Below are 13326 nucleotides of genomic sequence, written 5' to 3' on the forward strand. Positions count from 1 at the left end.
ACTAGCATGGATCGCGTTAACAACGCAAGCCACCCAAACTCGATTAAGAGTATGGCTCTGGTGAGAGCTGGCTGTTTCTTACCAGACCCTTGTACCACTCGGCCTCTTGTTTACATTGCTGCAGAGAGCGATGAGTGGAATTGTGGTAACACACACAAGACGAGGACAGAGAGAGAAGGAGAGAGATGAAAGACAGTAGTCAAAACAAATACAGCATAGCCCCGGGCAACAGTATGTCCGAATAATTCCAGATTTTCAAAACTGCTTCATGTGTGAATGACTTGCCTCACCATGTTTTGCTTCTTTTTCTTCTCCCCAGGATGTATTGGAAGGTCTTGCTCTCAGTCCTGGCAGCTGGCTTCCTGTTCGCCGTCGGGGTCGAATCGCGCAAGTCCCGCCCCCAGGGCTCCATCCCCTCACCGTACAAGGGGGGCAACGGCAACACCTCCGACCGGCGCACACGCAAACAGGAGGTCCTGGCCTCCAGCCAGGAGGCGCTGGTGGTGACGGAGAGGAAGTACCTGAAGAGCGACTGGTGCAAGACACAGCCGCTGCGGCAGACGGTCAGCGAGGAGGGCTGCGTGAGCCGCACCGTCATCAACCGCTTCTGCTACGGCCAGTGCAACTCCTTCTACATCCCCCGGCACATGAAGAAGGAGCAGGAGTCCTTCCAGTCCTGTGCCTTCTGCCGGCCGCAGAAGTTCACCACGCTGACCGTGGAGCTGGACTGCCCAGACCTGCAGCCGCCCTTCAGACACCGCAAGATCCAGCGGGTCAAGCAGTGCCGCTGCATATCGGTCAGCGTGGCAGACTCCGGGAAGCAGTGATGGATCGTCGCGAGAGCGTGGCAATTCCGGAGCCTCCCTAATAAGATATAAAATTGTTAATATATACGATCAGATGGGGCACTTTCAAGTGCCTTGCAAGTAACTTGAGTGCATACAGTACAGTACATATCCAGTGGGGAATAAGCCCTGAATGTCATAGTGACATGCGCTACATGCGCATGTCCATGAGCTACTGTACTCAACACTGGGCATCTAAAGCTCAAAGATGAAGAACAACCATAAGAAAACCATATTAATGTAGACTTTTTTTGGCCTCTGAAATTATCATTTTTTTTAAACTCTGTCGCCCATCGCCAAATTCTACTGGTCAGAGAGGCTGACAACCCACAATGGCCCAGATAAAGAGTCTTCATCTTGTTTTCAATCACAGCAATTTGTATCCCCAAATATCATGACACCAAATACTTACTAAGGAGGGACTGAAAATGGCTGCTGCAAATAGCGGCAGATGAGAGTGGGTGACATCTAATGAAACAGGATTGTTGGGCCCATGATTAAATGTGACACTGGGAACCAAAGATTAAGACTTACATGATCTTCATCATCACTTCATCATACTGCATTCCTCTAGCTTTGCAATGACCTATGATGCTTTTCAGAACTTGATACAGCTCTTATCGCAAATGTGTTTACTTGGGAGTGTGAACCGATTTTTTTTCCTAGGAGTGTGACAGAACTGACAGATCTTGCATAAATTTAATCTGAGGACAAAACTGTATAATGTATGACATGTCCTGTACATTTCTGCTACATTATTTACTGAATTAGCTAAACTACGGGAGATTGCTACAAAAGGGAGCAGATGCTGATAAGCAACAAAGCCCACAAGCCGGATAAAACACATTGCATGACATGCAAACTGCAGCCAGATAGCTGACTCCATTACCAACAGTTATGATTCATGGGCAGTTATGATAGATGGGCAAGCTTTCAGAGACAACCCCATTCTGCATAGATAAGGACTATGAATGATGGTTTTAAGACGAACCCATAATGGGTTATGCAACAGAAATCAATACGATATAAACAAGTGTAGCACCACTCCCTCACATCTTTCCTAATCATCTCAGTCAGGGTTTGCTTGGAGGTCCACCCGTGATCAGTATGGATGGCTACATTTCATCTGCAGTACTGGAGAGTGGAGACTCACCACACCAGTGGTTCTTAAGGTGGGGTGGGGGGGCAGGGGTCCATGAGGGGGTTTCAGGGGGTTCCTATGTAGCTACATTTATTGACTAGGGGTTTATTATTTTAATAAAGGTACTATAATGGACCCTTACAGGTCTGTAACTCTGAGAGTGTACAAAGGGAACCAAATGGACCCGTATTTGCAGACTCTGAGTTATGGGGGTCCCTAATGCGTACCAAACTGGGGGTCCTTGAAAGCCAACAGTTTGAACCACTTACCTACATGTCTAACTGCCAAGTATCGGTGAGGGTGGGTATATGGAGCCTGATCTAGGATCAGTAAGGGGTGGGGGTATACTGTATATGGACCCCAAGTCTGCACCTAGAATCAGTGAGGGCGAGTGTATATAGGCTACGTGTATATGGATCTAGGAATGGAAAGGGCGGGTATATAGGCTAATAGAATCATTTTGACAAGATTTTAAGAAGACAGGTTTGCATAATCCAATATCAGTTTTTTTTTTTTACAAGTAATATTTTAAGTAAATTGTATTCTTGAAATCTTGTGTTGGGTTCCATCAGAGGTTATGTTTTGATTAGCACATGACACATGGCTAGTAATGAAATGAAAACAAAGCCAGCAATTTGCTAGGATATGATTTGTTCAAATAGGTTTCTCTTTCAAGGCCAGTTAAAGGGACTCTCTGTGACATTGAGCATCTGAATATGTTTGCTTTACTAGAACCTGTGACAACCAAATGAAAAGGTTTAAGCTAAACTGCTCCCATTGTCTCACTGTGACGTATAAGCCCTCACGTGACCATTGACTAAAACCACATACAGTGCATCAACATACAGTTGGGTGCCACCGATATTGTCCCTTATCATTTGACCCATTTAGGCCTGACCTCAAAATTTAAAAAAATCCTTCTAAATCCTCCAGTTTTCTGAAATAAATATTTTCACGATTTAAAAAAAATAGCAGACCTACAAGCTCGTAGCGCGCCACTCGGTGGCGCGCTATGAGCTTGTAGATCTGCTATTTTTCAATAGCTAAATTATAACATAATGTTTAAAACACCAAAAGGGGTTTTGCGCAGATCACGCAAACCTCAGCAAAAAGAAAAGGACAATATCGATGGCCTCCAACTATCTCTTTTAAGACTTTTCTGATACCATGTGTGAAGATTTATAATGTTAAACACGTGAATGCATTATATTGAATGTTAGAACACTATAATAGATATGTCAAACGATGGTACATTACAAGACAATGTGTACATATATACTGTATATACACCTTTAAAAAAAATGAATAAATTATATACACGATACTAAATTCATTCAAGTACTCAAATGTTTTGTCTAAACCCTTTTTTGGCATGTGAGTTATGTATAAAGTATCAGCAGCATGGCTCAGTATAGACAGCAATAACAATAATATCATGCAGAAAGAAAAGTATAGCTTGGATGATCAAAATGAGCTAAGTGGACCAAGTACGGAGAATATTCAGGTTACGTTTACGTTAAGTATAGAGGTTTTAAATGAGTAGTTCTCCATGTAAGGCTATTCAGGGTTTGATGAGGTATGGACTGACAGCCATATATGGAGGCGTGACTGACGGATCAACGGACGGACAGGTTTTGCAGGTTTTCATAGTAGTCACAAGCTGTTGAACCTCCAATCCTCCATGTTCCTCCTGTTTGTGACCATCATGCTGGGGAACTTGAATGAAATCAACAAGTCATACCGTTCCAACAGCTGAAATGTACGGAGCCCGTGAGTGGCCACGGGAGAACATTTATTTTTGAATTTGAGATTTAAATACAATACTTAGCATCCAACGTGAAGTTGTATTTTGATGCAAATTGGACATCTTTCTTCAGATGATGTTCTGACAAGGATAATAAAACCGATGAAGAGTTACTCCTCACATATCGTCACTGTCGGGTGGAAACCTTGTAAATCCAAAACGTTCCTTCCTTTTTTATTACTATCTTTAAAATGAAAATAGCCGATTTACAGGCTCTCAATGCGAGCTTGTAGATCTATCAGGGTCGGTTGTGCTGCCAGAAAGCTGGCAGTGAAGGTGTAGGCACTGGGTTTGTGGATTTGGAACGTCCACAAAGCCTGAGTGGTACATGCCGTGGTGGGGCAGGCTTACCTCTACGCACAACAGAGGCTCTGCGACCAAAATCCTGGAGAGGGGTGCTGGACAGAATTCTTCTCTGGAGTTGTCAAAGGTGTGAGGTGCCATGCAGGTGTGGGAATAGTCGGAGCTCGGTTGAGTGCCGCCAGGCTGGAGTTTACCTGAGTGGAGTCCTGCATGCATAGCGCCCCAACAGGGGATTTCATAGTCCTACCGGGAGACTTCAACACACCGATATCGTCGCGCTGTCGGGCAGAAACCATATTATGTCTCCATATTTGAACTTTTTGTGTTATTTTGTGAATTAATGCCCTGCTTGATCATACCACAGCATCACAAAATTATAAAAAGTAGCAGTTTTGGACATATGAGGTTTCCACCCGACAGACGATATTATTGAGTGGTGTAAACCACTCCTACAACTGGCTTTGTTAGTCTGTCTGTCTGTCTGTCTGTGCACAAAAAATGAGCATGGTTGATGCTGATTGGTTGATGCTGATTTCATTACGTCAGACCACAGCTGATCAGGCTATATAATACCTTACACCACTCAGTTCACACGGGTGTGATTTTTGATGTACAATGAAAATGACAGTTTTTTAGACTGCATTTGTCTTGGTCAAATCTGTCCGATTTATTTCCGCAGGTATAAATGTGATCTTTGCTATGGTACCGTCAAATCGTGAATGGAACTACTGACTCTGGAACAGTGCACCAAATATTAAACACAAATTAGTACTGTGCATCACACCACACAAATGTATGGTACTGTACATAGGTTTTATTTCAAACAAGGAAAAAACAAAACAAAATAAAAAACGGTTAAAAGGAAGCTCTGGAAAGACATTCCAGATACATTATACATATATATATATATTGCTTTTGAAACACTTTTAGACTCACACTGTGTGCAGTTATGGATTTGTGGACGAGCTTGAATACGAGGGCATTTCACAAGGTGTACAGTATAAGTGGCAGCCTGCAGAGATGGTGCAAGTGGTCATTCCTTTCAAATAACATTATTCGTCCGTCAGGTTTAGGCAAGTTGTTGGTGATACATCCATAACTTACATGACTGCGGATCGAGTTGCACCTTACTGGTAGACGACGGTATAACAAACCAAGCGCACCTGCCAAAGTCCAGGATCGCAGCATCCATCCTCAGGTGTGTTGGTGTCAGATGGCTGGAGGAGGTGGTGCAACGTAAGGCAATGGGTCCAGAGAGCAGGCAGGGGTTTGGGAGGACTGGACAAAGTTACAAATAAAATAGAGAGGGCTCTGGTTCAAGTTTATAGTCCCCTGCTTATGCTGTACATGCAGTCCATACTTGTTCTGTGTCCCTGCGTTTTATCTTGTGAGATCTTTTTTCTTTTTTGTGTGTCCAAGTGTCCAATCACTTGTGCGAAGTCACAAACACATACATCCTTTAGATCTTCATGCCCAGCTTGGCTTTCTGTGAAACAGAGAAAAAAAAACATTAAAAAGAAGAAAACAAAACAAAACACTCGCACATTGATAAACGCCAAGTATTTGCTGAACAGTGACACAACTGCAGAATGACAGTTTAAAACGTTGAGCGCTTGAAAGTCAAAATTACAGACTTAGACATTTAACAGATGATCTTATCCAGAGAGTGACTTACAAAGTTCAATGTACAGAAGGAACCCTAGTCAACAAACAGTGTAAAAAGTCAAGTTAATAGAGTGCCAAGAAAACAATGAACCTAGGTGCTGCTATTTGAGGTCAAGCAAACAGTAAAGTCTATGTAAATAAATAAAGTAACCAATATGCATCTGAATAGAGCGTCGCAGTCCCGCCCCCTACCAGGGCCCAGGAAATGATTCTCCGTTCATTTTCCTCATAGACATTTCAAAAAGTATTTATTTAAAGACGTTTACGCCGTGGACAAAGCCAACTCGAGTCGTGACAACTCATGACAACAAACACCATTTTTTTGGGCCGAACAAATAATTAGAAAGAAGAAAAAAACTGCAGGTTACAACACTTTTTTTGTTGTTTTTCTTCTTTGTAATTATTTGTTTGGTCCAAAATATTGTGTTTGTTGTCATGAGTTGTCACGACTCGAGTTGGCTTTGTCCGCGGCGTAACCGTCTTTAAATAAATACTAATAGAAATGTCTATGGGAAAAATGCATTGGGAATCATTTCCTGGGCCTGGCGTCGTCATGAAAGGGGCGGGACTGCGACGCTCTATAGTGTAACAAGCATCTACCAGAAAATAGGAAGAAGTGATTAAAGGAATGAGTAGAGCTACATGTAGAAGATGAGGTGGAGACTGCAGTTGAGACTGCTGCAGAACATGAGGAGTGAGTCTGCAGACATACAATATGTGTACAGAAATAGAATCAAACAGCCTCTTGTTGAGAATGACTCAGAAGCCTAGTATCCTTTTTCCGAGGAGGAGGATTTGCCAAAAATACAAGATCTACAAGCTCACAATGCATTGCAATGCAACCAGCTGTGAGCTTGTAGAAAGATAGAAGAGATTTGGAGCATTCTCTACCTCTCCTCCCAGGTTTCTTAAAGATGGAGTGCTGTGATTGGTCTATGGAGTTTAACATTACTTTAATAGACCCCCAGGTGTGGTAATAATATTCAACTATGTCTTCCCTGTGTATTTTTGGTTTCTTCCTGAATGCTGAAAGCCTTTAACTCAAAAGGCCCAATCGAAAATACACCATTTTTGTGACATCATAACCTAACCCCTCCACTCCAATTATTATATGATAATTCATTATCATTATTGTCTGTGGACTCCAACTGCTGACCTCCTAGCCTCAAACAAATTTATCTGACCTTCAGATGATCAAAAATGTTATCATATAACGTAGTACTACGTACTAGTACTGCATATATGAATAAAATATATGAACGTACGATGCCAGAAGCGTGTTTGGGCTTAACACTGTAGGTTGCCTTCTCCTTGGCTTGTTTGATGCGCTCCTCTGCTGCTTTTAACCTGGAGAACAAGTTATAAAAGAAAGTGTTAAGTCGATGGGATCGTTTCTGAGAATGCAGCAAGCAGCCATACCGTGTTTCTCTTCCCTCTTGTTCTGTATTATACAATGAGCCCAGTTCCTTTGCCATAGCGTGCTGTAGCTGTTGGGCTAGTTTACATGACAGAGTTATGAGTTGACCACTGAAAGCTCACCCCTTGGAGACCGACAAACACTCACTCACACACCCACACCATGGACACACGCATGCACAGACCAGACACGAGAGAGAGGGGTATTATACTGCACTCACAGACACACGCATGCACAGACCAGGCACGAGAGAGAGAGAGGGGTACTATACCACACACACACACACACGCACGCACACACGCACACACACAGGTGTTGAGAGCACATCAGCGCAACAGTAGCCAACAAGCTCCAATAAACATTAAGGACCACAAGGTATGGAGGAAGAAACAGAGAAGAGGGTGAGGGGGGGTTGGGGGTAATTGTTCATCCAAACACAAGGAGAGAAAGAGACAAGTTAAACTAACCATAGCAAAAATGCAGTCATGAATAATAATACATATTATGATAGTGAATCTGACTCCAGGATAACTGTACATGGCTAAATATGGAATAAGTTACTCATCATGAGAATAAGTGTGTGTGTGTGTGTGTAGGTGTCAGCAGGGAGGTCCAAATAAGGTCTGCTGCTGTATGCAAGGTCACACACACAATCACACACGCAGGGTGGACTCACTCGACTGTGAAGGTTTAGCGTGAGATGTCAGACACACACACACACACACACACACACACACACACACACACACACACACACACACACACACACACACACACACACACACACACACACACACACACACACACACACACACACACACACACACACACACACACACACACACACACACACACACACACACACACACACACACACACACACACACACACACACACACACACACACAGAGAGGAGTGGCGACAGACAGGATGAGTTTGTAGACCATGGAGGACTGGCATGAGAAATCAAAGAGAACGGCAGAGCAAGGGAGAGGATGAAGAGACAAGAGATGACTGGACACACACATGAACATGATTATGTGTGTGTGCGTGTGTTTGCGTGTCAGAGAGAGAGAGAGAGAGAGAGAGAGAGAGATAGAGAGAGAAAGAAAGGCAATAAGACAGGGGAGAGGGGGAGAGATAGAATCAGAAAGAGAGGTAGAAATGGAGGGAGAGGAGGTGAAAGAGAGAAAGAGAGAGAAAGGGGAGGAAGGGAGAGAGGATATTAAGATTCTTGTGTTGGCACATCTGAAAAGTAGACAAAAAGAACAACATCTCCAGCTGCTTCCAATAGAACACATAATGACCAGGGTTCAAACTATGTGAAAAATATGAATTCAGATAAAGACCCAGGGTTCAAACTCAATGTAAACGATGTCACGACCCACTAAACATCACGAGTCACCATCCTGTCCATGCTTTAGCATGGAAGCTCATGTTAATGCTTCAGGGGGGGAAAACAATCTAGAAAGACTAGAATAGATCAGAACAAGCATTATGCAAATTGGAGCAATATAATTGTGAACAGTTGGCATTGCAATGCATTGCAATATACATTTTAATTCAAGCATTTTCTCAAAAGTGTGTGATGTATCAACTTTATAACTGCAGAACATTTTACCGTATATCCCTTTAATTACATTGCATCTACTTTGGACAGAACATGTTTTAAAATCAATTAATGTAAAATAAAAATAGATTTTTCATAAATAATGCAAACATGCATCGAATTGCAAGGTATGCTTGGGAGTATAGCCATAATGGCCAAGGGCAAACTCGGTGCAATCCAAACATCTAGTGCATTAAGGGCCCTAAACCCAGACCTGAGATAGACACACTGCTTTGCTTTGTGGTTTGGGGGAATGAATGAATAAATGTATGAGTGACTGTGTTTTATCTGCGTCTGCTATTTGTATTCATTGCCTCTAATCAGGAAACCGCATCTTGAGCACTGCTAAGCTAACCGTGGCGGTACAAGCTCTCATACTGCCACAGAGGGGATTGCACTATTAAAGCCAAATTCCAATACTCCAGTTTCTGCCCCCCCAGCCAGCCTCCTCCTATCCATCAGTCCTCCAGCATGGCCATGTTACAATGAAATACGTGACCATGTTATGGACTTCATATGACATCAATGTTTCAATCATAGACTGTCAAAAATAAATGGATGGCCGTATTGCAGTAAAATTGGTGACCTTCTGAAATACGTGAATAAGCTAAATAATACAATTTTATACTAGTCATCTACCAAAGTGCGTTTCAAGTTGTCTTGTGTTTTGAAAACTTCCCGGGCAACCACGGTATTAAATTGTCCGGTAAATTTCTAAAACCAACGACCCTCGTTTTATCTAATTGCACAATTAAAACCTGCAGTCCGCGGGCCATTTGTTTTCCTCCTGCAGTGCAGTAAAAACCCCAGTGGGTTCAGTGGCCAGTCCGCCCCCCCCTGTCTGAAGGCATCTAAATGAGAACAGATAGCATCTAATGCCAAACATATGGAGCCACGTTACGGGAGAGTGGCACTCAGAGAAGCATATAACTGCACAGTGACAGAATACTAAAGCAGTGACAGTGACTGAATACTAATCACATGAGCGGTATACATCTGAATGTGGTTTCACATTTCGAGGAGAGCCTGTTGGCTCATCCTGTGTGGCGCTTAATATAGCCAGCATTACAATACTTTCATTCAATACAATAGCTGAATAAATAACGACCATTCCAAATGTGTCAAAGTCGATTAGTCTGTGGACGCGATGCACATCTCTGTTTATTGTGTTATTGCTCTGAAAATATGTTTGTTCATGGCTTGTGGTCAAGCGTTGTACCATTAAATCATTTAGGGAGATAAAAGAAAGAAAAACTAACAAAGAAAAAAAAAAATAACGTCACTAACAATGTGCTCAACTCTAATCGCAAATGCTGAAATACATGTAATTTTTATAAAAACAATAAGTCAGTGTTCTAAGAAAATGTTCTCAACATAGCCTGAAAACCATCTCACTTGTCTGATCAAATTTATGTTTTTTTGTGCTTTTATCCTGTTGAATTCATTTTCAATAAAGTAAATCAATCAATTTATTGTCGTCTGCAAATCCGCCTTCTTCTGTTAATGGGATGTTTAAAGAATAAGGTATATATATGGCTAAATTAATGAGTGCACATGTGTGTGTGTGCATGCACTGCACGTGTACTCTGCTCTTTTTTGGGTGATCTGTTTCTTTACTCAGTGTGAATTCAAGAAAGACCGACTGATTGATTGTATGTGTGTTTAGCCTGCTTGTGTGGCGCGCTGATCTCTCCATGCTACGTCACTAACTAATGTATGGAATCCTGCCTTTCTCTGCCTCCCTCTGTCACTACAAAGAGTCGGAACATCACTCACCGAGGTGTAACCAATCTAACCACACTCGGCACACTGTGGACGGACACACACACGCGCACACACACACACACACACACACACACACACACACACACACACACACACACACACACACACACACACACACACACACACACACACACACACACACACACACACACACACACACACACACACACACACACACACACACACACACACACACACACACACACACACACACACACACACACACACACACACACACACACACACACACACGTGTCTTCTTTGTGGTGTGTGGTAAGGTTAGAAAATAATATACATGAACTTCAAACAAAACAAAAAAGGTAACTCATTTCACAATCGACTTGAGTAGAATTTCTTGGACAATGACTCAAGCAAGCATACGAAAGTAGGCTTGCGATAAAGTATGTGCGTGTGCCTGTTTCCAATAGTGCTTGACAGATAACTTTCTGGAAGCCAGCGGAGATGGACGGAGGGTGAGACAGCAGGGGGTGGAGAGGGGATGATAACTTATGAGGGAGGAAGCGAGTGAACTCCAAGTAAAGTGATTTAGCCCCAGCTGATGAGCGACCTCGACACCGTCTGGCGAGAAGCAGGCGCTTCTCGCCATGCGCTGCCGTGCACTTGTTGCCTGAAGACTTTCACGAGGGGGCAGGGATACATTTTGGTTCAATGTGGGTCATTATTCCTGCTTTAAACAGTATCTAAGAGGAAACAAAAGAAGGCATATAGTTGAATAATGGCGTGGTCTGCCTGTCAAATATTTGTGATTGAAAGTGACAACAGCACTGTACTGTATGTGTGTGCAGTTTGTGAATGAAGACATCACTATATACTGTATGTATGTGGTGTTGTTCAGTGGTGAAGCCGCTAGATGCTTGCGTGCATGTCCTAGTGTAGAGACGGTTGACACCTTAATTGGCCAAATGGAAATAGTGTTCTTTAGAAATATTTCACTCACAGTATAACAAAAGTCCTTTTACATTAACAATGTTGAGAGTATCACTGAATTTGTTTTATTAATTTCTATATGCACAGATGATGAACTTATCTATTACATTATATTTCCTGGTTGTACAGACTGTTCCCGCTTCAGTACATTTGTTTATATACAAGGTACAGGTGGGTCTTTATCGTTACGTCTGTTGCACAGGAACAGAATAAAATGTTTTGTTTTGTTTTTTTGTTCCTAGCTCCTCTAGGTGCGCTGCACTGCACTCGCGGTAGAGCACATTATCTCTGCCAGGAGGCGTGAACCTCCTTTCATCTTGAGAAAGCTCGGACTGAGTTGAATGTGTGTTGACATAAAGATTACGCAAGGGGGCAGGCAGACTTTCCAACGTTGAAGCTCTGGGTCCTAGTGGTAGGAGGAGGGACTACAGTCGGACCCGTGGATTCATGACCGGGAAACCCCGTGCAGCTGGGCTTTAACGTTGAGCGCTCAGTTGCCCTACGTCACTCAGGACCTCAAAGTTGAGGTCCTGGGAGGGACTTCCGGCAGTCTTCCGGGTGCTTCAAAACGCCACTGAGCAACTTCCACTGACATGAATAGCTGGGGGGGCGGAGCTTCGCGCCAGTTCAGTCTCTATTATATATATACTCTATGAGATTACGAGGGAGCAGCACAGGATTACCAGTTGTACATCATCTGTCCTCTTCCTTCCACTGTACACATTCATTGTTAACCTCTCTCACCGTTAATATGCATGGACATTAAGAGTGGAGTAAGAGTAATGTCGGGGTTTTGGGGGCATGTTGTCATGAGCTTAACCCATTAAGACTTGAGGGTGATTCTACAACTGCCTTCGATATCACTGGTCCAAATTGATGAATTAGGCCCCCCCCCCCCCCCCCACACACACACACACACACACACACACACACACACACACACACACACACACACACACACACACACACACACACACACACACACACACACACACACACACACACACACACACACACACACACACACACACACACACACACACACACACACACACACACACACACACACACACACACACACACACATATATGTGTATACATTATATACACACATACATACACACACATTGCCTGGAGAGATGATAGACATAGAAACGGCGTGGCTCCAATGTGGAAGTCAGATGTCATGTGACCAGCCTGTGGCATCAGTCATCTAGGACGTAAAATCAATCAGAACAATGTGTGGAGGTACTTCTGTGGTGTACCGGGCAGGCAGCGCAAGAACCTGGCACTGATCCATCCAGGAGTTTTCATGATTAGCTCTGGAAAAGCACGTACTGTGCACACCCTGTCATAAGAGAGCTGGCCTCCTGCAGAACCACGGCATGAAGAAATTATATAGTTATCATTGACAAATATTTGAAAATTCAGGTGCTTGGCCTCTGTGAGCCGCAAGAAATACGAGTCGCACACTAGATTAGCTGTGGACAGACGGACACACACATGGGTGAAAACATGATCATGTGGCAGAAATAAAAAGCAGCACATACTGAACCCTTTGACTGCATCTTACAATGGATGGGATGCTAGATCTACAGGCAGAGCCAAGATAGCGATCTGGTTCACGTGAACCTTCTCAGGAACGATGAATCCTGCCCTGCTGGATAGTTGAATTGTAGACAAAAGGGCCTCGATTCAAACGAAAACCTGGACGGCTCCGTGCCAGCGGCCAGTGTAGCAATGTTGGATGTGATTGACAACGTGTTCAGTTCATGCTTTTCATTATGAACACTGCAAAATGCCAAGGAG

General features: G+C 43.3%; 2 protein-coding genes across 2 annotated transcripts in view; one reads left to right on the top strand and one right to left on the bottom strand.

Annotated features, from left to right (window-relative positions):
* Positions 1–320: 320 nt before the first annotated feature.
* grem2b (gremlin 2, DAN family BMP antagonist b) lies at positions 321–985 on the top strand (the record flags this gene model as incomplete). Its single annotated transcript, XM_079492532.1, has 1 exon — positions 321–985. One exon carries the CDS (start codon positions 321–323, stop codon positions 825–827), a length of 507 nt encoding a protein of 168 aa, XP_079348658.1. The 3' UTR covers positions 828–985.
* Positions 986–4862: 3877 nt separating this feature from the next.
* The window catches only part of fmn2b (formin 2b), a 104769-nt gene continuing 96305 nt past the window's right edge, over positions 4863–13326 (bottom strand). The window contains exons 19-20 of the mRNA XM_079492948.1: positions 7024–7105; positions 4863–5579 (exon numbers count right to left, since the gene is read on the bottom strand). Of these exons, the coding sequence (XP_079349074.1) occupies positions 5553–5579; positions 7024–7105 (109 nt within the window). The 3' untranslated portion in view covers positions 4863–5552. The remainder of the gene's footprint in view (positions 5580–7023; positions 7106–13326) is intronic.

Source organism: Electrona antarctica (assembly GCF_951216825.1).
Source record: "Electrona antarctica genome assembly, chromosome: 22".
In the NCBI taxonomy this organism is placed as follows: domain Eukaryota; kingdom Metazoa; phylum Chordata; class Actinopteri; order Myctophiformes; family Myctophidae; genus Electrona; species Electrona antarctica.